This window comes from Leguminivora glycinivorella, chromosome 16, assembly GCF_023078275.1.
Source record: "Leguminivora glycinivorella isolate SPB_JAAS2020 chromosome 16, LegGlyc_1.1, whole genome shotgun sequence".
In the NCBI taxonomy this organism is placed as follows: domain Eukaryota; kingdom Metazoa; phylum Arthropoda; class Insecta; order Lepidoptera; family Tortricidae; genus Leguminivora; species Leguminivora glycinivorella.
The window spans coordinates 2,863,269-2,890,656 of record NC_062986.1 but is presented as its reverse complement, the minus strand read 5'-3'; the positions used below and the strand labels follow the sequence as shown (position 1 = coordinate 2,890,656).

Here is a 27,388-nt window from a genome sequence, read left to right as displayed (position 1 = left end):
ATGTACTATCAGTTGCAAAAGTGCATGGAGAAATTATGAATGAATTAATTGATAAATTCGCCATCCACTTTTGCAGCTGATAGTACCTATCGAGTGTGGCTTGATAGGTTGACTTTACACAAAATACCATTACAACAGTTAAGATTCGTTGCGTGTCCTATTTTCGAAAACTTTACGCTGCGGCGGCGAACTGCTTTTTCATGACACGGTAGCCGTGTCATATGTCACACAGTATTCTTATTATCAGTATCATTATTATACATTATACTATATACGTCTCCCGTGTGAAGCTACGCGTATAAAAACCTTGATGACACGGCTCCCGTGCCATCCGCACAGAAGCGTTAATAGTGTTGCATTGCCACAAATGTCACATGAAAATGAAAATTGTTTATTTTGGTTACAATATTTTATACAATTTACAATAAGTTTTGCTAAGAATCTCCTAATAAGTATGATAAATACTTGTGACAGAAGACTCCGCTACTAACTACAAGGTTTTTATATTATTAAACAAGGTTTCACGCTTACGCTTTCAATATTATTAAAGGTACTCGTTCATATATTGTAAATAATTTGGCGATAGTGGTGCCATCTGCATATATTTCGTTAAACTAATTGTTACGTCTGTACATCGCATAACGCCACACATTTCCAATCAATTTCCTACTCGTAATTTGACAGTTTTAATTATACTTTCACTTGTCACTAAGATAATTTAGCAACAAGACGTTTAGAGTCAAAATAATAGTTAATAGTTAATATAATAGTTAATAGTGAATCACTCTGGTCGATAGATAATATATTTCTATCGAGTTTGTATAGGCTGGGCGGGAATAGGTGAATAGTACTTATGTTAATAGCCAGTGGGTCCAATTCCGATGCACTGCTCTGGCCGCTAGGATGCGGCGATGTGTTTCACGTTTTCTGTAACAAAAAGACATAATTTTATTTTAATTTGGACTTCGCTTTCATCTGGTTGCGACATTCTTCAGTCGGTCACTGTTTTTATTGGGCTCGAGACCTCCGGGTTCTCTACGCAGTTCTCTATGATATAAGACCAGCGTTTTACAGACTGTGGGGCGTGCCCCCCTGGAGAAAGTGAGCGGTACCGTGGAACAAGTGCACACATTACACATTATTTTATTTCATTTATTTATTTAACTAAAAGTTTGGTAACCACTGTAAATCTAAAATGAGCAGTAATTATAGAGCCTATGCAATTAAAACTGCACAAGTGCTTCTAGAAATTGATTTCAACGGAAAAACTAAATCACAATCTTTATCTCCGAATCTCCGAGGAAAAGAGTAAATAACAACGTAAAAACGCCTAACTGGACGTCGTCTGGTTGCCCATCTTAAATATCGTTGACCGGATAGGATGGAGGCAGATCTCCGTGAACTCGGCGACGGCGAAATCTGGCGTGATCTCACCCTGGATCGAGCAAAGTGGCGTGCTCTTGTGTTGGACGCCAGGACTCTGAGACATCGCGTCATGTAACGGTAAGCACGTCAATAGCTGGAGACTCGGGTTCGATTCCGCCTTCCCTACCAGTGGGCTTGGTCGCTTTTTCTTTCGTGTATGGTATAAATTTCAGTGTAAGTAAGTAATAGCGTAATAAGGTGTAAAATTGTGTGTACCTGCGCACTAGACAGGGACCTCTTCTTGCTCTTTCTCGCGCTGGCGCACGGCGACGGCCGTCTCCACCAGCAGGTACAGACACTAGTCGTCTCGCTCTAGCTGTACCCTGCTCTATCGTGTATATTACCTGCGCACTAGACAGGGACCTCTTCTTGCTCTTTCTCGCGCTGGCGCACGGCGACGGCCGTCTCCACCAGCAGGTACAGACACTAGTCGTCTCGCTCTAGCTGTACCCTGCTCTATCGTGTATATTACCTGCGCACTAGACAAGGACCTCTTCTTGCTCTTTCTCGCGCTGGCGCACGGTGACGGCCGTCTCCACCAGCAGGTACAGACACTAGTCGTCTCGCTCTAGCTGTACCCTGCTCTATCGTGTATATTACCTGCGCACTAGACAGGGACCTCTTCTTGCTCTTTCTCGCGCTGGCGCACGGCGACGGCCGTCTCCACCAGCAGGTACAGACACTAGTCGTCTCGCTCTAGCTGTACCCTGCTCTATCGTGTATATTACCTGCGCACTAGACAAGGACCTCTTCTTGCTCTTTCTCGCGCTGGCGCACGGTGACGGCCGTCTCCACCAGCAGGTACAGACACTAGTCGTCTCGCTCTAGCTGTACCCTGCTCTATCGTGTATATTACCTGCGCACTAGACAGGGACCTCTTCTTGCTCTTTCTCGCGCTGGCGCACGGCGACGGCCGTCTCCACCAGCAGGTACAGACACTTGAACTTGTCTCGCTCGCCCTCTGAAGAGCTGGGGACCACCTGGAATGGAAATACATGTGTGATTTACGCAATATGTAGTATTCCGACAAATTCTGCGTAGAGGGCGTTACTAGCGCATTATGGCCGGCCTACCAACATGACTGGCGTGAGACAAGGAGACAATAAGTCGAAAGTGGTTCGTGGTAAGCCGTCTTTAAACAAACCGCTTTGATGCATAAACCAACTTTTGAGAAGTTTTCACTATGATAGTGAAAACTTCTCAAAAGTTGGTTTCGACACAGTTAATATGTATCTATGTATAAGTTACTAGAAGGTTCAGTAAGTGCGATAATACAGCACAGCAGATAGACAAAATATTTCCGTATTTCCTAAACCTGTAATGCCTAAAGTAGCGGATGAAATTACAGGTCAGAGAGTACTACTAAAAAAACAAAAATACTGTATTTTTTTTTATGTTTAAGTTGAAGCACTACGCTTCTGGATTAAAAAGAATAGTTTACGGCCTCAGTACAAATTAACATCGGTGTATGTAGTATGTCTTCGAGCGTTCAAGGGATTCGCTGCGCATCGCAACGCTGGCTGCCGTTTTAGATTTGTGTAAGGTAGTAAGTTGAGCATCGGTCGGTAGGGGTACCTGCAGCCTGCGCGTGCGCAGCGGGTGCGGCAGCTGCGGCAGGTGCGCGAGCTGCGGGTGCCAGCCGCCGGCTCCCGCGCCGCCGCCGGCTCCGCCCGCGCGCGCCGCCTCGGCCGCCTGCTCCTCCTCCTCCGACGTGGTCACGGTCACCACCGCGGCCGTGCTGCTGGGGCGGAAAACAAGACACATTCAAACACTTGACAATCTACTACTTCATCGTGCCCTCTTAGTCCGTTTTCACACTATCCGATCCGATATCGGACGTCGGAAGGATTTCAATGGAAAAAATCCAAGATGGCACCTGTGATGTATGGGATATCGGTCCTACATCCGATATCGGATCGGATAATGTGAAAACGCACTTAGGACTATATCTATGCCAAAGGAGAACGAGTATTATAGACAGTTACCGTCAAAGTAAAATGTGTAATCACAGTGCATAGACTGCCATCTCTCGACACAAGCTTAAAACTTTTGAACCTCAGTTTTGACAATTTGGTCCATATTCTTAGTTTGATGTGTTAAAATGTCAAATATTAATATTAGCGCCATCTAGCCGAGCGTCCCCCAAAGGTGTATCGCCATCTAGGTCACCGTACCTTTTTCTGTATGGTTTTGAAGTACGTTTTTTTCTCAGACTTTATATGTCTATACGGAGTTACATATAAATAATAATAATAAATATTATAGGACATTATTACACAGATTGACTGCGTCCCACGGTAAGCTCAAGAAGGCTTGTGTTGTGGGTACTCAGACAACGATTTATATAATATACAAATACTTATAAACATAGAAAACATCCATGACTCAGGAACAAATATCTGTGCTCATCACACAAATAAATGCCCTTACCGGGATTCGAACCCGGGACCGCGGCTCAGCAGGCAGGGTCACTACCGACTGAGCCAGACCGGTCGTCAATATCATTGTCTTTGTATAGCCTGACAAGTTTTTATTTGACCCTCGCCGCGTTGCGGATTTTCAGCTGAACTAATTTCTTTTACTGGCAATGATTTTTTTGACACCCGTCATCGAAAGTCATCGAATGTCAGCGATGTAAGCTAGACGTAAATATTTGAAAATTTCTAACGGTTTTATAGCAAATATGCCCAAAATAATACTTAAAAAAGTGAAAATAATTATACTGAACGAGATAAATTACGCACAACAAAAAAGGATGAAGGATTTCACAGCATTTCGATAACAATGTTCCGAGATTGATTGTTGACATGTCCGGTACTGACGGTTTATAGTGCTGTATTGATTAGTTCGTTTCGATTTAGCTTAATATATTTTTTGTTCTTAGTGATGGTGTCTGTAGCACTGCCGTAAAATATATTTAAAGAAATAAGGAGGCCGTTCCATCATTGCCATCAGTACAAAACAAGGTCCCACGCAAAAAGAAAACAAACATCGACGACTTCGATAAAGGTACAAGATTCATAGATTTTAGGCTGTGCGGAAACAAGTAGCAAGTCTTAAAACCTAGCTTATTAAATTTTGACTCTCTAAAACCATGTTTTAATTTTCTACAAATATTAACGCGAAACCAGTACACGCTGTCCCCATTATACATGACGTCCGCACATTATTGCCATATGAAAACGATTTGTAGCGACACTCTTTCAGGGTCAAATAAGAACTTGTCAGGCTTTATATACCATAAGATAATATAGTCCCAAGGAGATAGGAGTTAGGATGCGTCTCGGTCGCGAGCGCGTTAGGATCGGGTGACTAAAAATTTCCCTCCCAGCTCGACGCTCGCTCGCTCGCGCTAACGACGGATGCGATATCGCCTTCGTCTCCTCATCACCACGACACTGTTCAACTAGCGTATTAAGCTAATACTGTAACTTACTACAGCTACGTGTTACTAAAGAGCCCTTCTCATATTTAAATACTATTTATGCTAGATATCTCCTCATACAAAGTCCTAACACCTAACATATTCCAACATCTGTTGGCACCATAGCGAAAACTCGGGAAGCTGTTGACAAGGGGTTAGAATAAACTATTTCAAAAGTTCACCCCCTAGTGGCCGGGTGCGCGTCCTCGGGCCCGTAGCGTATAACGCTCTGCCACACGGAGGGGTCGTACTTGACCTCCTCCTCGCTGACAGCTGATGAGAAATAACCTTCCACTCCCAGGTTCACTATCGCTACGACACTACTAATTCATCTAACCTAACGTATTCCACCTAGTATAGCTAAAGTACTAATTTTATGCTGTCCTGGCACCTATTATATTCCAACATCTGTTCGCTGCATAGCGAAAACTCGGGAAGCTGTTGACAAGGGGTTAGAATAAAGTATTAAAAGCTCACCCCCTAGTGGCCGGGTGTGCGTCCTCGGGCCCGTAGCGTATCACGCTCTGCCACACGGAGGGGTCGTACTTGACCTCCTCCTCGCTGACGGCCGACGAGGAGTAGCCCTCCTCCCCCAGCTCGCCGTCGCTGCGGTACACGAGGAGCCCGTCACCTTCGGCGTATTCGCCTTCACGGCGGTCGCCTTCGTTTTGGATCTGTGGATGAAACGGTTATTTTATTATTTAAGTATTAATATATCGTTGTCTGAGTACCTGCAACACAAACCATCTTGAGCTTACGTGGGACTCAGTCAATCTAGTGTAAGAATGTCCTATAGTATTTATTTATTTATTACTTTATTTATTTATTTGAAAATGACTTTGTTTATCCGCTTGAACGCCCTAGGTCTAGGTACCGCTGGAGAGACGAAATGGAAAAAGATCTAAGCGAACTCGTGGCCGTCGACAGAAATGGATTTTGATAGAGCCACATGACGGTATTTAGTTTCGGAGACCAAGATCAACTTCGGATCACTGCAACACAGCAATAAGTAAGTTCTTGCAGATAAGGTAAATCAGTGTAAACGATAAAAAGTCTAGGAGTGAATAAAAAATATAAACAGCTAAATGACCAGAAAATGGAAGGTACTATGACTTGACTAGGATTTTGGCCTTCCAAAGACAAATAACCAATTTGATCAACCAGAGCGGCAGACGGAAATGCCGACCTTAAGACGCTTTTGTGCCTAGACAAATCTTCAGTCTTGCAGAATATTAGTCTCTTAGCTCCATCAACATCAGTTGGTTAAGTTTACGTCTAAATATACAGTTCTTACCTCGAGTTCGACAGTGTCCCAAGCCACCTGTTGTCCAGATGAACCAGCAGTGGGTGTTCCAGGTTGTTTCTTGCCGCGACGCGATATAGTGTAGTGGAGAGGGTCGTGTCCTTCGCGTCTTATCATCTCTGGAAGGATGCGGCGGCGGGCGTTTATGAACCAGTTGCATACCTACAAAACAAATGCCATTAAAATGTTTACATTTTGGCACAAAACGCCTTGGGATTATTAATGGTCTGCAGTGTTTAATCACTTTCATGCCTACGTATCCCCCTTCTGGAGCTTTCTGTACAGACAGTTATAGGGTTACTAATGTATTACCGAAAGTTATTTGCCAGATTTTCACATCCCAAACAATGTATCCCAAAAATTTAAAAGGCAACTCATCATTTCCCAACTTATCGTATGACATATACATATTTGCCAAAATAATGATATCCAAATAAATATTTAGACATTTCCTTACTTTGGCAATGTTCATTTTACCAAACTTCAATTAATCAAAATGATTAATTGCCAACCAATATTATCCCAACAGAAAAAAAGCCAAATCTAACATTTGGTAAAACATTTCTTGGGTATTTTTTATTTTAACAAACTTTGTTTACTCAAACCGAGTAGTTGACAAAAATATAAATAAACAACATTTACTTTGACATTGTTTTATATTACCAAATCTTAATGTATTCGAAATAAACCTACTTTTTTAGTAATATTTTGTGTGGGGGTCGCAGTTCTAACCTAACCTAAACCTACTTTCTTAGCAACATTTTGAGTGGGGGTCGCAGTTTTAACCTAACCTAAACCTACTTTCTTAGCAACAGTTTTGTGTGGGGGTCGCAGTTCTAACCTAACCTAAACCTACTTTCTTCGCTACAGTTTTGTGTGGGGGTCGCAGTTCTAACCTAACCTAAACCTACTTTTTTAGCAACATTTTGTGTGGGGGTCGCAGTTCTAACCTAACCTAAACCTACTTTCTTAGCAACAGTTTTGTGTGGGGGTCGCAGTTCGAACCTAACCTAAACCTTCTTTTTTAGCAAAGTTTTGCGTGGGGGTCGCAGTTCTAAACTAACCTAAACCTACATTCTTAGCAAAGTTTTGCGTGGGGGTCGCAGTTCTAACCTAACCTAAACCTACTTTCTTAGCAACAGTTTTGTGTGGGGGTCGCAGTTCTAACCTAACCTAAACCTACTTTCTTCGCAACAGTTTTGTGTGGGGGTCGCAGTTCTAACCTAACCTAAACCTACTTTCTTAGCAACAGTTTTGTGTGGGGGTCGCAGTTCCAACCTAACATAAACCTACTTTCTTAGCAAAGTTTTGTGTGGGGGTCGCAGTTCTACCTACTTATTTAGCAACATTTTGTGTGGGGGTCGCAGTTCCAACCTAACCTAAACCTACTTTTTAGGGTTCCGTAGTCAACTAGGAACCCTTATAGTTTCGCCATGTCTGTCTGTCCGTCCGTCCGTCCGTCCGTCCGTCCGTCCGTCCGTCCGTCCGTCCGTCCGTCCGTCCGCGGATAATCTCAGTAACTGTTAGCACTAGAAAGCTGAAATTTGGTACCAATGTGTATATCAATCACGCCAATAAAGTGCAAAAATAAAAAATGGAAAAAAATGTTTTATTAGGATACCCCCCCTACATGTAAAGTGGGGGCTGATATTTTTTTTCATTCCAACCCCGACGTGTGATATATTGTTGGATAGGTATTAAAAAATGAATAAGGGTTTACTAAGATCGTTTTTTGATAATATTAATATTTTCGGAAATAATCGCTCCTAAAGGAAAAAAAAGTGCGTCCCCCCCCCTCTAACTTTCGAACCATATGTTTAAAAAATATGAAAAAAATCACAACAGTAGAACTTTATAAATACTTTCTAGGAAAATTATTTTGAACTTGATAGGTTCAGTTGTTTTTGAGAAAAATACGGAAAACTACGGAACCCTACACTGAGCGTGGCCCGACACGCTCTTGTTTAGCAACATTTTGTGTGGGGGTCGCAGTTCCAACCTAACCTAAACCTACTTATTTAGCAACATTTTGTGTGGGGGTCGCAGTTCCAACCTAACTAGGGATTGCAGTACCGGTACTGTTTTAAAGAACCGGGATTTTCGGTACCGAAGCAATATGGAACCGGGATTTCCCGGGATTTTCGGTACTTTCGGGACTGGTATAATTATTTCGCTTTTTCAAATAAAACATTTTTTTGGGATTTTACGTCTTTTATTATTATATTATATTACTGTAACCGAGCCGCTTACTGTATCCGGCTTCGCTCGGCGTATTATTGTATATGTCTTTTTAGGGTTCCGTAGTCAACTAGGAACCCTTATAGTTTCGCCATGTCTGTCTGTTCGTCCGTCCGTCCGTCCGTCCGCGGATAATCTCAGTAACCGTTAGCACTAGAAAGCTGAAATTTGGTACCAATATGTATATCAATCACGCCAATAAAGTGCAAAAATAAAAAATGGAAAAAATGTTTTATTAGGGTACCCCCCCTACATGTAAAGTGGGGGCTGATATTTTTTTTCATTCCAACCCCAACGTGTGATATATTGTTGGATAGGTATTAAAAAATGAATAAGGGTTTATTAAAACCGTTTTTTGATAATATTAATATTTTCGTAAATATTCGCTCCTAAAGGAAAAAAAAGTGCGTCCCCCCCCCTCTAACTTTTGAACCATATGTTTAAAAAATATGAAAAAAATCACAAAAGTAGAACTTTATAAAGACTTTCTAGGAAAATTGTTTTGAACTTGATAGGTTTACTAGTTTTTGAGAAAAATACGGAAAACTACGGAACCCTACACTGAGCGTGGCCCGACACGCTCTTGGCCGGTTTTTTATTACTTATTATAAATCGGAATTCGGGAGGACAAGCTAAAAATCGTGAGAATTCCGCCTAAACCAGACCGTCTGGCAACCATAGGCACCAATGGTTACTGTTGCAATACATTGCTCCGATTAAGCGATCTGCCATTCAGTGGGAGACGTTTAATCGCTTAGTAAAAGAAATAAGACAAATACTACTAAAGAAACATTTGAGATAGTGCACTATTTTTTGCTAGTCAGAGGGAACGTTCTCGAGAACGATTACCCTGGACATTTCTTTGGAATACCGCAATACCCCATTTATATATAAACGTTTTTTAAAAGTTAACATGTTTATAGCAGTTATCCTTAAAAGTTAGACATAAACCGTCGACGACTTTCTTCTAGACCTACGTATGTATAATTCCAAGAGGTATAATTCCACCATATTTAGCTATATCGATCGGTATGGGCAGGGTTTTCGATTGAAGCTCTTAAGCAGCGTCATTTTAGTCATTTTTACCGACTTGATTAGCACATACCGTCATGTTTTAATCAATTTATAATCACAAAACCTTAAACCTTCCTTAAGAATCACTATATTCATACATAGGTGAAAAACGTATGATAATCCGCTTAGTAGTTTTTGAGTCTATCGCAAAATTAGCGAACGCACAGACATACGCGTCGGGCGAATTTGTTTTATAACATGTAGAGAAATGAATCAAATGAGAAATAAGATTCAGAGAGATAAAACAAATACACAAATTAAAGACTTTGTTTTATAACATGTTGAGAAATGAATCAAATGAGAAATAAGATTGAGAGAGATAAAACAAATACACAAATTAATATAACAAACCTTCACCAAAAATACAAAACTCCACTACCGACTAGCGGGACTAGCTATAGGGTATCACGGTGGCTACGGCAGCCAGTCTGCCACTGCCACCCGCTATTAAATAGTGATTAGGCGCGTGTTACTGTACCTACGCCTATTTTTTAACTGTATAAATAATATAAACGGAAATAAATAAATTTTGTAGCAAAAAGTCACTAAAAAGTATTTCCCGAAAGTACCGAAAGTACCGGGATTTTTCAAGTTGATTTCCCGGTTCTTTGCTTGGCCGAAAATCCCGGGAATTCCCGGTACTTTCGGTACCGGTATTTCCCGGGAGCAAACCCTAAACCTAACCTAAACCTACTTTTTTAGCAACATTTTGTGTGGGGGTCGCAGTTCCAACCTAACCTAAACCTACTTTTTTAGCAACATTTTGTGTGGGGGTCGCAGTTCCAACCTAACCTAAACCTTCTTTTTTAGCAACATTTTGTGTGGGGGTCGCAGTTCCAACCTAACCTAAACCTACTTTCTTAGCAATATTTTGTGTGGGGGTCGCAGTTCCAACCTAACCTAAACCTACTTTTTTAGCAACATTTTGTGTGGGGGTCGCAGTTCCAACCTAACCTAAACCTACTTTTTTAGCAACATTTTGTGTGGGGGTCGCAGTTCCAACCTAACCTAAACCTACTTTTAGGTTTTTAGGCTATGTTTAGGTTTTTAAAGATTATTTGACTCGTCATAATTATGGTATTTTCGTCAAAAGTGTTTGTGGGAAGCAAACGTGTAAGTAGTTGTTAAAATCTGTTTGGGAAATGAAATTCGGTAAATGAAAACAATCATGTTATTAAAACACTTGTCAAAAAGTGGTTTTGCATGGTGTGTTTTTAAGGAAAAATTTTTTTACTAAACAAATTATTTGACTAAATAATTTAGTCCAGTAATTAATTTGACGAAAGTAAAGTTGAGCAAACTTTTCTAGTCAAAGTGAAACATTTGCGAAATTAACAGTTGGGGTTATAAAAGTTGCATTACAACAGTTTGGGAAATTATCATTTGACGGATTTTAACGTTGTCAAATATTATTATGGGAAAGATTGAGTTGACAAACGTGTAGTTGGCAAAATTCGTTTGGGAAATGAAATTCGACAAAAAAATCTTCGGTAAATTAAAAGGATCCCACAGTTATATTTGCATATCTGCATCTGCAAGGAAACTTGAAAGATGGCTACTGAATAACTGTCAGTTTCAGAAGTAATGACAGTCAAATCTGTGTGTAGCGATGTTTATTAAACAATTGAATGATGAGAAGACATGTTCAACTTACTTGGAGCACAGTGAGATTGGCTTCCTGGCTGAGCGTGAGTTTCTCGGCATCGCTCGGATACGCGTTGTATCTGTGGTCGTACAGCCATCGCTTCAATATTTTCACTGAATGTTTGGGCAGGTTGCCGCGACGCTTACGGACGGAGACGATGCCGGGCGGCGGGCCGGGTTGACCTGGACACACATGATATTAGACATTAAACATAACTTTTTAACCTCGTTCTTATTTATTTCCAATGGTATCTATTATTTACTATTGAAATCTCTCTACGGCACTGGTCCCACTGCGAGCTAGTAATCTATGAGCTATCAGCTATAAAAACGAACAAAAGATAATCATTCCCGTGCAAATAAAAGAGACACGGCGATTTTGATAGCTCACCGCTGGGCGAATAACTATAAACATCGCCGTGTCTCTTTTATTTGCACGGCAGTGCTTATCTTTTGTTCGTTTTTATATCTTACTAGCTCGCGATGGGACCAGTGCCTAACTCCTTAGCCTTCAGATCGATCTTTTTCATTTTCAGTTTTCAAAAATGAATTCATATGATGTGATGATGTCTTAGTTTTTGGGACAATTTAGTAGTTATAGGACTCTGGAATTGGTCTAAAATAATAGTTAGTCGAGATTTCAGCGGCCGTATCATGGTCGTATTTTTGTCACTGGTCATATCATCCATCACTTTCGCACTTACATACTTGTTAGAACGTGAAATGGTGTCAAATAATAGACAGACCATCTTAGCCCTGCAGGTTAAACCAGTGTTAGTTCTTACGTTCTTACCCTTACTTAGTGTGTTTTAAAGACTGCACAGAGAGGGACATGATTGTCTTTCATATTGATCACCGACACTGTGGGATAGGGTCGCAGAACAACGAACGGAAATGCGTTGTGGAGGATCGCAGAATTTGTGATGAGGCATGGTTTGCTGTACTTGCGACGCCAAGGTGTTTCAGCGCCGATTTCCGCAATCTTCCCTTGTCAGTCCTGAAGTAGACTATGTCGGTCTCGCATCGGTCTATTATGTCACCAATAAAGGTGCCTCTCGAATGTTACACGACAGTTTATCGTCTACAATAGACGTTAAGGCCAATGAATGAATGAGTTCTTACCCAGGACGATGCTGGCGCGACGCGAGCGGTCGGCCTCGCCATCGGTGCCGCTTTCGTTGTCGTCTGTGGATGATGTCGAAGGAAAACGGTCGCGAGCTGAAACAAAATGAAAACATTATTAATTTGCAAAGCCAGCTCCAAAGTTAACCTTATGAACGCTTTGCCTTTCGCGTCAAAATGTGGCCTACACGCTAATGCCTCTACTAGTAAATAACGGAAATACAGAAGGACAATTGCTTTGACAGCGTCCGCCATAGCAACTTTATAGGCGTTGCTCCCGTCGTGGGCACGATAGCACACGACGCCCTTTAGGCGTTATTGGCGGTCAAAGGACTATTACTATTATAGTTAGCGCGAACTTGTGTGCGATTTAAGATAGGTACATAACATAAGATACATTACGGACTAGAGGTATTGAGGTAAAATCAGGGATTGCATCATCCTCCATTTCGAATACTATAGGAGCTTCGTTTACTTGCAACTTGCAAGTGAAGGGTTGCTACCTTGTGACCAAAATCAGAAACTTAAAATAAAACTCGTCTTGATATCGAGACAGCGAAAAACATTGCTCTTCCGTATAAAAGCCTTCTATGTTTTACAATTGACGCAGACTACTTATAGGACCTCAAAAACGCAAACCTACGATGAATAGCCATTGCAATTGTTCCAAAATAGGCCGATACAAATAGATTTAAGAATGGCGATGCGATGGCCGAGGAAATATATTCTATTCGCGTCAAGGTGAGTTTCCGTTTATTTAATTTACAACATACAATTACATACACCAATCAATCATATTATTTACTACATGGCTCCTGTGGTTTTACTTGTATCTAAAATAGGTTTTACGATTGTGCCGGCCTACTTTATCATTGCGTGTCTTTGAAAGCATTCAATTCTTGTTATTATAGAATCAAAGGTAAGGTAGTAAGGTTTGCAATACATAATAAATACACCAGTGTGCGTACTGCGTAGCCGAATGCAATGCAAAGCCGAAACAACAATGCCCTTACAAATAGTGCGATAGGGACGCGACGGCCTCATGTTTTATCACTTATCGCGCGACTATGCTTGCCTGCCTGATTAAGGTGCTGGTATACCGCAGCTAAATAACATTAGACATCGAGCTACTCATAGCGTTGGGTTTCTGCCGGTGAGTAAGAATGCCAGAGCTCAACGACGATGTAAACGGCTCTGGAGTTGCAAGGGTATCATGGACGTTATCTGGCTACGGAGACTACTTACCATCAGGCGGGGCGTATGCTCGTTTGCTACTGTGTAGTTAAAAAATCTGTAAAACCCGGATTTTCCCGACGGTTAAAATAAATTGCAAAATCGGACACGGGCCCTAAGTAAATACGAGACCGCTAACAATCCGCTGTATTATACGAATACGTGTTTGTACTGTTTGTTTGTACCTAAACTCTGATGTTTGCTTAGGCGAGCGCGGTATAATAATATTATCGTTGTGTGCCTTCAAAATATAACCAAGGGCGGCTCACTCCGCGATTCTATCGCCGCGCTACAAGTACATCCTGGCGGCCGCGAGTTCGCGGCCTACTCAGGGGTTGCGCGCGTTCTCACGGAATGCACGTTCGCACTTTCTATTGTTACTTTACGTCGCGAGGTTTTTTTAAACGATGTCCGCGTGTGGAATGGCTAATAATACTTAGTTAAATAGATATATTGAATAAAATAAATACCCGAAGACATTCTTACTTAGATCTACTACTGATTAAGTCCCACGGAAAAGTTCAATAAGGCTTGTGATGTTGGAACTTGAACAAAAATATATAAATACAGTATATATACCACAGAACTTAATTTAGATAGAAGAAACAAATTCATATATTTGTATAGGGGCCGAGCGTGTCAAATTTTGTACTGAAGTTGATTCTTGCCTGTAATTTTAAATATGTCTCAGGCTCTTGATTGTTCATAATTTTTGTGTTGTTGCAATTGAATATCACGTAACGAGGCATTGTTTATGTTTTGGTTGACTTCAACTTACAAAAATTGACGCCCGAAAGCTGCAAGCTGCGAGTAAAGACGGACAACTCAGTGGATTTCACTGAGTTCATTTGACACGCTAAGTAGATACGTTTGCTTGATCTATGGTATATATGACATCTGTGATATATACCTAAAAAGTACCCAAGACTTGAATATAATAGTATAACATTTTATGTAAGTATTAATTCGTTTGGATCCATTGGTAACCCTATCACCGGACGCCGCGCACGTGCGGCTCGTTTCTTTGTAAGAATTTTGTAGGTATTTAAAAAGGCGGCATTTCGTGAACATCAAAGCAGTGGACCTTCTGTACTTGTACTATTATATATTCTGTGATATAACGTAAAAACTTATTTTAAGGAAAATAAATATCTTGTTTTTCGTATAAATAGGACCTGAAATTTTCCGGTAAGTACTGAAGAGCAATTAATCCATACTAGACTAATATTATAAATGGGAAAGTGTGTGTGTGTCTGTTTGTTTGTCCGTCTTTCATGGCAAAACGGAGCGACGAATTGACGTGATTTTTTAAATGGAGATAGTTGAAAGGACGGAGAGTGACATAGGCTACTTTTTTTTGTTTCATCTAACGCTACAAAAGCTAGTGTTGTCAATGTCATATATGTACTATCCATTTATGTCGATTAGGGAAATATGTAACGTGTAGAAAAATTCGCTGAATTAGTACTTAGGTACCGACCAGAGTCCACAAGCAAATCGACACTTTTTATATACACGAGTCGACAAATGACAATGCAATTATTACAATGGGAAGGAAATAATAAAAAAATTGTTACTGTTACTGGTTCAAAGATTTCCTTCGATTCCTCCGAAACAGAGTTATCTGTCTTCTTTCTAAAAAGCGGAATACAGTCCTACATAAAATACAAGCATAAGGACTGGGGCGCAAATGTAACTGGTCCATTTTTTCTATGTTTTACAATGTTTGCATTATTAAATAGAGTGTCCACCGGTTATTTATTTATTTAATTAAGAAACAAACAGTCTTATATAGTTATATATAAACACAGGATTTTTTTTAAAACTAGACTTACAGTTTCCTTAAAGAAAATATTTAAACATCGTGTTCAGTAATAATTGCTACTTACACAAGCAGAGCTATTTGAACAGAGTATAACAACAAAAAAAAAAAAACATATTTTACTTTTTTTTTTACACATAAAAAATATAAGCACTAACGTTTTGTATATATGAGTTCAAAACATGTTTCTTAATTGCGCCAACCTAATGATTGGTGTCATTATTATTACATTGCAAAGATAATGTTTTAAATCTATTAAGTTTTTCACAGAAAAAATCAAGACTGAAAAATTTTTCGTTGTACAACCTGCACGCCCTTCTGACAAAACTATTTTTTGCATATGCAGTCCGACTGCGAGGTATGTAAAAGAGGGTTTTTTTCCTGCAAGCGCGTTCACAACGTCTAGGCACTCTAAATGAGAGGGAATTTAATATAAACGGAGCATCAATTAAATTATTAATTACTTTATAAAGGGTTAAGATATCGGTTCGTTCCCGGCGATAACTAAGAGACGTTATATTGTGTATTCTCATGGCGGTGGCATAATCGGAATATTTATTTCTAATTCTGTATTCTAATGTTTTAGCAAATTTTTTTGTACCTTTTCTATCCTATCACTGTGTATTTTATACAGTGGGCTCCAAACCGCACTAGCGAATTCCAACCGACTACGAACATAACTGTTGAACAGTACCTTATACGTCAAAAGTCTCTTAAAGGGTTTGCCTACTCTTAATATAAAGCCTAACTGTTTAAATGCTTTACTTAGCATGTCATCTATGTGAGGAATAAAGGTGAGCTTCGAGTCCATAATGACTCCAAGGTCTCGAATTTGGTGAACTCGGCCTAATTTTTTATTACATAGGTTATATTCAGAAATAATACTATTCTATATATGGTATGGTTGGCGTGTTCAGTGGATACATGTAGAACTCAACATCATAGTGTAATAATGGAAAACATGGATCAGTTACAATTGCCCCCCATTCGAGATTTGCCCCACTGTACCTTACTAAGAACGATATAGATTCAAAATAATATTTCAAAAGGGCCTTCGGTTTTCGGATGAAATTTGACGTAGGTACATATTTGTAAGATGGACACTGACTTCTCTTATTTCCCTATTAATCAGTCTGAAGTCTGACGACTGGTCTGGCGCAGTCGGTAGTGACCCTGCCTGCTACGCCGCGGTCCCGGGTTCGAATCCCGGTAAGGGCATTTATTTGTGTGATGAGCCCAGATATTTGTTCCTGAGTCATGGATGTTTTCTATGTATATAAGTATTTATATATTATATATATCGTTGTCTGAGTACCCACAACACAAGCCTTCTTGGGCTTACCGTGGGCCTCAGTCAATCTGTGTAAGAATGTCCTATAATATTTATTTATTTATTTAAATCCGAAGACTAGAAAATACGCATACAGTTATGTGTGTGACAGATTAACCAATAAAATGGTAGCTCTTGACAACGGCTGTATAGCGATAGTGGTTTCACTCATAAATATACAGTCAAAGATTTGTTAATTCCATTCACACTAGGTGACACTTGTGTGCTAACTCGCACCTCCCATCTCACGAATTGAATCTGTAAATTCAGGAACATATTCGTGATAAACACACACACACACACACCCTAATCGGGAATCGAACCCTTCTTTCAAAATAAAATTGTATTTGGCGTGTGTTAAATGCGCGCTGTTGATTTAATTCACTAATTCCATTCGCTTCGCTGCACCATCTGGACTATCCGGAGCGACATTCGACTTTGTATTTTGATCTTCGGTGACATGACGTTACTGTACGCTAGTTTCAACATGTGCACGACTGCCGGCGCGGCGTAGCCGAATGGCAATCGTCGACGACGCCAGACGCCGACAGAAATGCAGTCTGGCTCTGTCGCGCCAATACTAGAGCGATAGAGATAGATAGCTACGAAACAGTGAGCGTTTGTGCATTTAGGTACGTACCCTGTGGTTGTGCCTCTAGCAAGAATGTTTGACATTCTAGATTACATATGTTTATCCCTTTCTATTTCGCTGCTGAACTAACGGCGATAAAATAAAATCATCCGGGACATTAACACACACAATTACTCGTATCTTAGTCATTTACAGTCACTAGTCAGCACCATCAACTCTTTTTGGTTACCGATTGCAGTGTAGGTGTGACGTAGCTTGTTTATCATTGTAAAGGTCCGACCTAAATTAGCCATAGTTAATATCTATGTTAAAACAATAGTTAAATGTCAACCTAAATGTCACGCACGTAGGCTTCAACTATATAAGCCCAAGCATCTTCGAATAAACCATTCATTTCATATATTACTGCACTGGACGTAAGAGTATTATTTACCACTCCTAACCGCCGAACATTATACGATTACAGAATGGTAGTTAGTTACACTAGTTACTTCTTATTCTTTTGAAGCGTTATTGGACTTATTTGATCCCCTTCTTTTGATGCCTACTGTACCAAGGTGTCAATGTCACGATTTATGAAGAAAAACGTCGAATAGTGCCTCAGTAAACAAATACAACAATGGGGTGAATTACGGTTTAATTGTCATAACGCACGCATGTTGTACACAGCTGTCTAACAGTTCTGTTCAACTTTTACCCGTACACACATTGTGATACGGCTGAAAATGGAAAGTAAAACATGTTAACTATGGACGTCAAAGTTCAAACATCCACAGGTGTTGGGTAATGTGTTTGTCATTGTCGACTTCGTACAATCGTCCACAGTGTCCACATCCACACTAATGCTAACGATGAGTTGAAGTATTTTTAACCCCCGACGCAAAAACGAAGGGGTGTTATAAGTTTGACGTGTCTGTCTGTCTGTCTGTCCGTCTGTCTGATTGTCTGTCTGTGTGTGTGTCTGTCTGTGGCATCGTAGCTCCCGAACGGATGAACCGATTTAGATTTAGTTTTTTTTGTCTGAAAGCTGAGTTAGTCGGGAGTGTTCTTAGCCATGGTCGCGGTCGGGGGTTTTTTCAAAATTTTAATTTTGTGGTTATTACAGATGTCGCCAGTATAGCGCTGTAGAGCACCTTTAGAACGAAACCGACATATTGACGGTTGGTCTGTGATTGACGGTCAACAAAATCTTGGCACTAATCAAATTTTCTATGGGAATTTTCAATCTATTTTTAACCCCCGACGCAAAAACGACGGGGTGTTATAAGTTTGACGTGTCTGTCTGTCTGTCTGTCTGCCTGTGTGTGTGTCTGTCTGTGGCATCGTAGCTCCCGAACGGATGAACCGATTTGGATTTAGTTTTTTTTTTGTCTGAAAGCTGAGTAAGTCGGGAGTGTTCTTAGCCATGTTTCATGAAAATCGGTCTACTATGTCGCGGTCGGGGGTTTTTTCAAAATTTTAATTTTGTGGTTATCGCACTTGTATCACAGAATATATAATAGTACAAGTACAGAAGGCCCACTGCTTTGATGTTCACAAAATGCCGCCTTTTAAATACCTACAAAATTCTAACAAAGAAACGAGCCGCACGTGCGCAGCGTCGGACGATAGGGTCGCCTATGGATTAAAACGAATTAATACTCATATAATATGTTATACTATTATATTCAAGTCTTAGGTACTTTCTAAGTATACATATATACCTCTATATATCCATACAGTATTTATATATTTTTGTTTGTCCCAACATCACAAGCCTAGTTGAACTTTTCCGTGGGACTTAATCAATATTAGATCTGTGTAAGATTGTCCTATTCTATTCATGATGTCTATTTAACTAAACATTATTTGCCATTCACACGCGGACATCACATATGTATGAATCTAAAAAAAAACTCGCGACGTAAAGTAACAATAGAAAGTGCGAACGTGCGTTCCGTGAGAACGCGCGCCACCCCTGATTAGGCCGCGAACTCGCGGCCGCCAGCATGTACTTGTAGCGCGGCGATAGAATCGCGGAGTGAGCCGCCCCTGCTTGTATCGTAATGTACTAATTTACTGTACCTACTTATAAATTAGCGTGAATGTTTGAACGTTTATTAGGATAATATTAAGCAACTGTCGCGAACACGTCTTTAAGACAATGACAATATTTTTTTTTTATACTACGTCGGTGGCAAACAAGCGTACGGCCCGCCTGATGGAAAGCGGTCACCGTAACCTATGGACGCCTGCAACTCAAAGAGTGTCACATGCGCGCGTTGCCACCCCATTAGAAACTTGTACACTCCATTTTGCTGTGTTAAATACGCAGAAAAAGGAGTGTACAAGTTCTAAGGAGGGTTCGGGTTGCCGACGACTCAAAGGACAATAGGCAACAAATGCGTGTATACAAATATTTGGACTGTTGGTTTGTAAAGATGTTTGTGAGCACAATACAAAATGTTTTGTGAATGTAGGTGTCCTTGGCGCCCGTTGCGTCAGCGGTCGTTGCCCGATCGATCGCTCCCCCCACCCCTTCCCTTCCGGGAGCCTTGACATAGAGTAATGATGGTGTTTTGTTTTTTTTAAACATGGACGTCACTTAATGCAATGAGGGAGATGACGATGGACTTTATTTGGTGTAGATAGCTGTTTGATAATAGTACATTACGATACAAGTGCGTAAAAAAGGAAGTTCGAAACGAGTGGCGATAAATTACGAGTGGCGATAAAAAATTAGTGCGTGAAAAAAACACCATCTGTACTGAAAAGATAGTTTTTTAAAGCCAGTCGCTATTCGGTGAAGGAAAACATCGTGAGGAAACCGGACTAATTCCAATAAGTTCTAGTCACCTTAACCCGAAGGGTTGGAACTGTTGGAAGGTCAGATGGCAGTCGCTCTCGTAAAAGTAATGCCTACGCTAAATCTTGAGATTAGTTGTCAAACGGACCCCAGGCTCCCAACCGCCGTGGCAAATGCTGGGGTAACGCAAGGAGGATGATGATTGTTTAAATAAATAAATAAATATTGGGACACCTTACACAGATCAACTTAGCCCCAAACTAAGCAAAGCTTGTACTATGAGTGCTAAGCGACGATATACATACTTAAATAGATAAATACATACTTATATACATAGAAAACATCCATGACTCAGGAACAAATATATGTGCTCATCACACAAATAAATGCCCTTACCGGAATTCGAAACCAGGACCGCGGCTTAGCAGGCAGGGTCACTACAGACTGAGCCAGACCGGTCGGTTTATTAGGATTAATTAACAATCATGGCATGGTAGGCAGGAAGGCGGTAGGTTCTTAATAGTTAAGTATTACATCTAGGTAAGGCCTAATCCTTGCTAGGTACTATCTAACGAGTAAGATATCCCTTTTCTCTCTCATAATTCGTAAGACCTACACCTAAGGAAGTGAGGTAATTATTATTCTCTTAAGCTTAGGCATGATCCCATGTCATTCCTTGGGACAGTTGGGACTATTTCTGTACCAAAGTTAAATTAAGTCAGCCCCCTTAGCACAACTTGCCTTGTCGCGCGCGAGTCCATACTTGAAGTCGCGCTTGACGTATTAGGTATAGACTCGCGCGCGACAAGGCAAATTGTGCTAAAGGGGCAGATAACACACACACTTTCGCATTTATATTATGGATGGCTGCTTACTTCTCGCTACAAAAGACCCAGGTGGCTTAGTCGAAATGACAATCGTTGAGGATAGATGCCGATCGAAATGCAATCTGGCTCTGTCGAATCCGAAAGGGAACTATCATCGTAAGCGTTTGTGCATTTGGCTACGCAGCCAGTAGGCCTAGCACATGATGGCCGCGAGAGTTTGTCGCCGCGAGACAGATGACACGTCTTCTAACTGTATTAATGACATGAGGACGGGTAGTCTATCTCGCGGCATTTATGTGCTAACCCTACAGGTTCACTAGGTGCGAGATCCACTCGGTCAACGAGCCCCTCAAGCTCTGAATTAGCAGAGGGGTCAAGAGAACGCGACCGCGTTCTGGCTAGCTATTTATACGTAGTTGCGACACAGAATGCCTGGGGCCCATTTACACGGCGAATTGACATTACGAGTTTAAAGACGGTCAAGCTAAATTCATTTTCAATCAATTTTTAAGTGTTATGGCTCAACGTTTCGAAAGGCAAGCGTTTTATGAAGACAATAGACAATTTTGAAAAAAAAAAACCCCGACATAGTGGACTGATTTTCATGCATCCCGCCCGACTAAACGAAAAACTAAATCTAAATCGGTTCATCCGTTCGGAAGATACAATGCCACAGACATACACATACACAAACAGACACGTCAAACTAATAACACCCCGTCGTTTTTGCGTCGGGACTTAAAATAGGTTAATGCATGTTTGGACAGTCTGTTAAGTTTCTTCATAGTTCTTAGGAATTTTAAGTGTATGTATGTAAACTGAATTTAATTTTAATGATAAGATTACTGATGACCCTTTTACTCTGTAAATCTAATCAGTCACTGACATGGATGTCCTTCTGGTAGATTGATAATGATTACTTGATTAGTAGTTACATCACTACACCTTATAGAATAAAATCGCCTGCCATGTCTGTCTGTGCGTGTGTGAGTTTGCAATAGACTCAAAAACTACTGAACGGATTCACATGCTGTTTTGTTTTCACTTTTGACCTATGAATAGAATGATTCAGGGGGAAGGTTTAGGTACATAGAAATTGTTAAGGTTTTCTTTTATAGTTCAAAGTAACAAGAAATGTAAAAATAAATAATCTAACAGTAGCAGCGTTGATACAACTCGATTCCCAACGGGTTCCCTAAAATTCTCTAGTATCTGTAGAAGTCCATACAAATCAGATTTCAAAAACCCACTGCCAGCCACTGCTGGCAGTGGGTTTTTGAAAATTTTGAATTAGATTACAGTGGTAATCTAATGGTATTCATGATGAGACTGGAATAAATTTGGCCCTAGTAAATGAAAGTTATTCTTGAAAGTTATTCAGTTTTTTTATACTACGTCGGTGGCAAACAAGCGTACGGCCCGCCTGATGGAAAGCGGTCACCGTAACCTATGGACGCCTGCAACTCAAAGAGTGTCACATGCGCGTTGCCACCCCATTAGAAACTTGTACACTCCATTTTGCTGTGTTAAATACGCAGAATAAGGAGTGTACAAGTTCTAAGGAGGGTTCGGGTTGCCGACGACTCAAAGGACAATAGGCAATAAATGCGTGTATACAAATATTTGGACTGTTGGTTTGTAAAGATGTTTGTGAGCACAATACAAAATGTTTTGTGAATGTAGGTGTCCTTGGCGCCCGTTGCGTCAGCGGTCGTTGCCCGATCGATCGCTCCCCCCACCCCTTCCCTTCCGGGAGCCTTGACATAGAGTAATGATGGTGTTTTGTTTTTTTTTAAACATGGACGTCACTTAATGCAATGAGGGAGATGACGATGGACTTTATTTGGTGTAGATAGCTGTTTGATAATAGAACATTACGATACAAGTGCGTAAAAAAGGAAGTTCGAAACGAGTGGCGATAAAAAATTAGTGCGTGAAAAAAACACCATCTGTACTGAAAAGATAGTTTTTTAAAGCCAGTCGCTATTCGGTGAAGGAAAACATCGTGAGGAAACCGGACTAATTCCAATAAGTTCTAGTCACCTTAACCCGAAGGGTTGGAACTGTTGGAAGGTCAGATGGCAGTCGCTCTCGTAAAAGTAATGCCTACGCTAAATCTTGAGATTAGTTGTCAAACGGACCCCAGGCTCCCAACCGCCGTGGCAAATGCTGGGGTAACGCAAGGAGGATGATGATTGTTTAAATAAATAAATAAATATTGGGACACCTTACACAGATCAACTTAGCCCCAAACTAAGCAAAGCTTGTACTATGAGTGCTAAGCGACGATATACATACTTAAATAGATAAATACATACTTATATACATAGAAAACATCCATGACTCAGGAAAAAATATATGTGCTCATCACACAAATAAATGCCCTTACCGGAATTCGAAACCAGGACCGCGGCTTAGCAGGCAGGGTCACTACCGACTGAGCCAGACCGGTCGGTTTATTAGGATTAATTAACAATCATGGCATGGTAGGCAGGAAGGCGGTAGGTTCTTAATAGTTAAGTATTATATCTAGGTAAGGCCTAATCCTTGCTCGGTATTATCTAACGAGTAAGATATCCCTTTTCTCTCTCATAATTCGTAAGACCTACACCTAAGGAAGTGAGGTAATTATTATTCTCTTAATCTTAGGCATGATCCCATGTCATTCATTGGGACAGTTGGGACTATTTCTGTACCAAAGTTAAATTAAGTCAGCCCCCTTAGCACAACTTGCCTTGTCGCGCGCGAGTCCATACTTGAAGTCGCGCTTGACGTATTAGGTATAGACTCGCGCGCGACAAGGCAAATTGTGCTAAAGGGGCAGATAACACACACACTTTCGCATTTATATTATGGATGGCTGCTTACTTCTCGCTACAAAACACCGGTGTATTAGCCGAAATGACAATCGTTGACGCTAAACGCCGATCGAAATGCAGTCTGGCTCTGTCGCGCTAATCGGGAAGGGAACTATCATCGTAAGCGTTTGTGCATCTGGCTACGCACCCAGTAGGCCTAGCACATGATGGCCGCGAGAGTTTGTCGCCGCGAGATAGATGACACGTCTTCTAACTGTATTAATGACATGAGGACGGGTAGTCTATCTCGCGGCGACATACTCTCGCGGCAATCATGTGCTAACCCTACAGGTTCACTAGGTGCGAGATCCACTCGGTCAACGAGCCCCTCAAGCTCTGAATTAGCAGAGGGGTCAAGAGAACGCGACCGCGTTCTGGCTAGCTATTTATACGTAGTTGCGACACAGAATGCCTGGGGCCCATTTACACGGCGAATTGACATTACGAGTTTAAAGACGGTCAAGCTAAATTCATTTTCAATCAATTTTTAAGTGTTATGGCTCAACGTTTCGAAAGGCAAGCATTTTATGAAGACAATAGACAATTTTGAAAAAAAAAAAACCCCGACATAGTGGACTGATTTTCATGCATCCCGCCCGACTAAACGAAAAACTAAATCTAAATCGGTTCATCCGTTCGGAAGATACAATGCCACAGACAGACACATACACAAACAGACACGTCAAACTTATAACACCCCGTCGTTTTTGCGTCGGGACTTAAAATAGGTTAATGCATGTTTGGACAGTCTGTTAAGTTTCTTCATAGTTCTTAGGAATTTTAAGTGTATGTATGTAAACTGAATTTAATTTTAATGATAAGATTACTGATGACCCTTTTACTCTGTAAATCTAATCAGTCACTGACATGGATGTCCTTCTGGTAGATTGATAATGATTACTTGATTAGTAGTTACATCACTACACCTTATAGAATAAAATCGCCTGCCATGTCTGTCTGTGCGTGTGTGAGTTTGAATAGACTCAAAAACTACTGAACGGATTCACATGCTGTTTTGTTTTCACTTTTGACCTATGAATAGAATGATTCAGGGGGAAGGTTTAGGTACATATAAATTATTAAGGTTTTCTTTTATAGTTCAAAGTAACAAGAAATGTAAAAATAAATAATCTAACAGTAGCAGCGTTGATACAACTCGATTCCCAACGGGTTCCCTAAAATTCTCTAGTATCTGTAGAAGTCCATACAAATCAGATTTCAAAAACCCACTGCCAGCCACTGCTGGCAGTGGGTTTTTGAAAATTTTGAATTAGATTACAGTGGTAATCTAATGGTATTCATGATGAGACTGGAATAAATTTGGCCCTAGTAAATGAAAGTTATTCTTGAAAGTTATTCAGTCCTGTCATTACTTGTTTCTAACAGACAGGCCAATATCATCTAACAAATTGGTAGTTAGTGGGCCTCTATAGAAGATTTGATTGTTGATCAAGAAGAAACATCAGAATTTCTTCCGCACATTACAAAACTTAAAATTTATATTTGTAAATTTTCATTGTAGTAAGCCTTTTGATATTTTGTAGACTTTAATACTAATAATTGGCAAAGGTCAAAACTATACCAGGGGCGGCTCAATCCGCGTTTCTTCCATCTTCACGCTGTGCAATAGAACTCAATGTCGCATGGAGTCCGTTGACAGGTTGTTGAGAGTGAGCCTTCTGTACTTGTACTTTTATATATTCTGTGACTATACTAAAGCTTATGCAAAAGGCAGAAGATTGAGTAACCTGCTGAACAGTAGCATGGCCAACATTTCATGTGCACTAACTACAGTTTGTAAGGCTCTTTGGTATCCAAATAATGATAAAGCCGTTTGCAGACAGGGCTGTAGAGCCATGTCGCCTGCACCTAACACTGCCCCTGAAGCCAGTCACCCATAATCATCAGTCATCACATCCATGAGATTGACTGATTGATATTAAGTGTCACACCTTTCTATGTTAAGTTTTTCCTGCCCCTTTAGTACAACTTGCCTTGTCGCGCGCGAGTCCATACTTCAAGCGCGACTTAAGACAAGGCAAGTTGTGCTAAAGGGTCAGGTGCTACAAATAGTAAAATTAGCATTTGGCATTCATATTAGAATTTTTTTTTCTCATTAAAACATTGAGCAAGGAGCAAAGTAAATAACAAGAAACTTTTACATATTTAACTAAAGATAATTTGAACTTGACTCTTGTGAGAAAAAAAGTTTCAAAGTTTTGTAGTCTAGTCATAGTCACATTCAACATAAAAATATGACAAGATCCCAAGACATGAGAAATTTGCTTAGGGCTCAAAAACATGTTTTAATTAATTTTAAAATGTTATCGAATATTGCCATGCAAATCAATAATTATTATGTTTAATTACATAATTCCGTAGAAAGTACTTTGCTTGATTTGAATATTCAATTCAATTATTCATCCACAAACAGCGCCACCTATCTTGGCGCGTGACTGAACTAAAATACAATGGCAGCCATCTTGTGCTGTACGGAATCGAATGTCATGTTGCTGTCATTTCGACGTTTTACAAAAGTCATCGGGATTCCGATGACAACAATAAACAAACCAAAAACCTTGGCTAATAAGAATTATTAAAGTACCAGGATGTTTATAATGCACTAACACAATGCTGCAGAATATTGATCCAACGTAATCTGTAGCCTACGTAGCATCTGGGCGAGCTAAAAATAACCCTTGCACGTGCCAAATAACATTGTACGCTGCCGTATCGGGTTTTACATAACTTAGAATAAGAATAACTTGCTTGTTTGTCTATAAATGACCATTCGGGTCAGTTTTCATGCATAAATAGCTTTCGAAATGTACATAACTAGGTACGTACTGATAATACAAGCAGCTAATGGCGCATTGGCGCCATTTTAGTTTTACGAGATCGGGCGGAGTAGGTGACGTAACAGGCCTAAATTCCTGTGCCAAGCATTAATCGGCAACAGATATCAAGGGATAAATCATTTCTAATGCGATTTTATGCGGATAAAAGCGTTGTTTTCCTATAAATGTCATGTTGACGTATGTCAATTTGACAAGCATGGCCGTAACGTGGCGTCGTTTTTGACCGGCTTACCTCCAGGCGACATTGACTGTTGTCTGTTGGCCGCTCGAGCAGCATCCCTGATGATCTCCCGGGTTAGTTCCCTAACGTCGCGACGCTGTTGATACGCCATTTCGGGCCGGTCGCGTTGCTCTTGTGCTATGCCGGCCGTAGGAGGTAACATCGTTACACACTCAATCCATCCGAATATTGTTTTTTACACTCAATCACACGTATATCACTAACAAAGTTCACCAACAGTCCAACAGTCACGAATAACCGATTGGGTAACGTTCAAACAAAATAATTCTTCCTTGAACTACGCACAGCAAGCAAAGCAAAACGAACTGAGCGCGACTGTCGTACGGGGGACGGCGGGAAGCCACAGCGCCGCCGCGCCGCTATCCTTATCTGACTTACATGGATTCATATATCGTGCTCGCTCACACGGCAACGCTTCGGTGACAGTTGGAGTATTAAATGTCAAAACAAAGCGTGGTTTGATTATTATTAAAACGTCAAACAGTAAGCAACCGTTTTAGATCACAAGCGCCATCTAGCCTTCTATATGCGAACAAATTTATTGTTTATGCTGTGAAGTGGTGAAGATATTTCACCCGAGATGGCGCGACTAACGGTAAACGTTTTGTTAGA

The 27,388-nt window shown here is 40.6% G+C and overlaps 1 protein-coding gene across 2 annotated transcripts; it reads right to left on the bottom strand.

The window, feature by feature from the left end:
- Positions 1-377: 377 nt before the first annotated feature.
- LOC125234580 (iroquois-class homeodomain protein IRX-5-like) lies at positions 378-27,388 on the bottom strand. 2 transcript variants are annotated; one of them, XM_048140875.1, is made up of 8 exons: positions 26,768-27,388; positions 12,231-12,326; positions 11,119-11,291; positions 6,144-6,314; positions 5,327-5,523; positions 3,001-3,166; positions 2,282-2,405; positions 378-927 (listed from the first exon to the last, which is right to left on the bottom strand). In XM_048140875.1, exons 1-7 carry the CDS (start codon positions 26,916-26,918, stop codon positions 2,289-2,291), a joined length of 1,071 nt encoding a protein of 356 aa, XP_047996832.1. In that variant the 5' UTR covers positions 26,919-27,388; the 3' UTR covers positions 378-927; positions 2,282-2,288. The 2 variants fall into 2 exon arrangements, with proteins under 2 accessions (XP_047996832.1, XP_047996833.1); XM_048140876.1 differs by having other exon boundaries at positions 3,001-3,163; positions 26,768-27,387.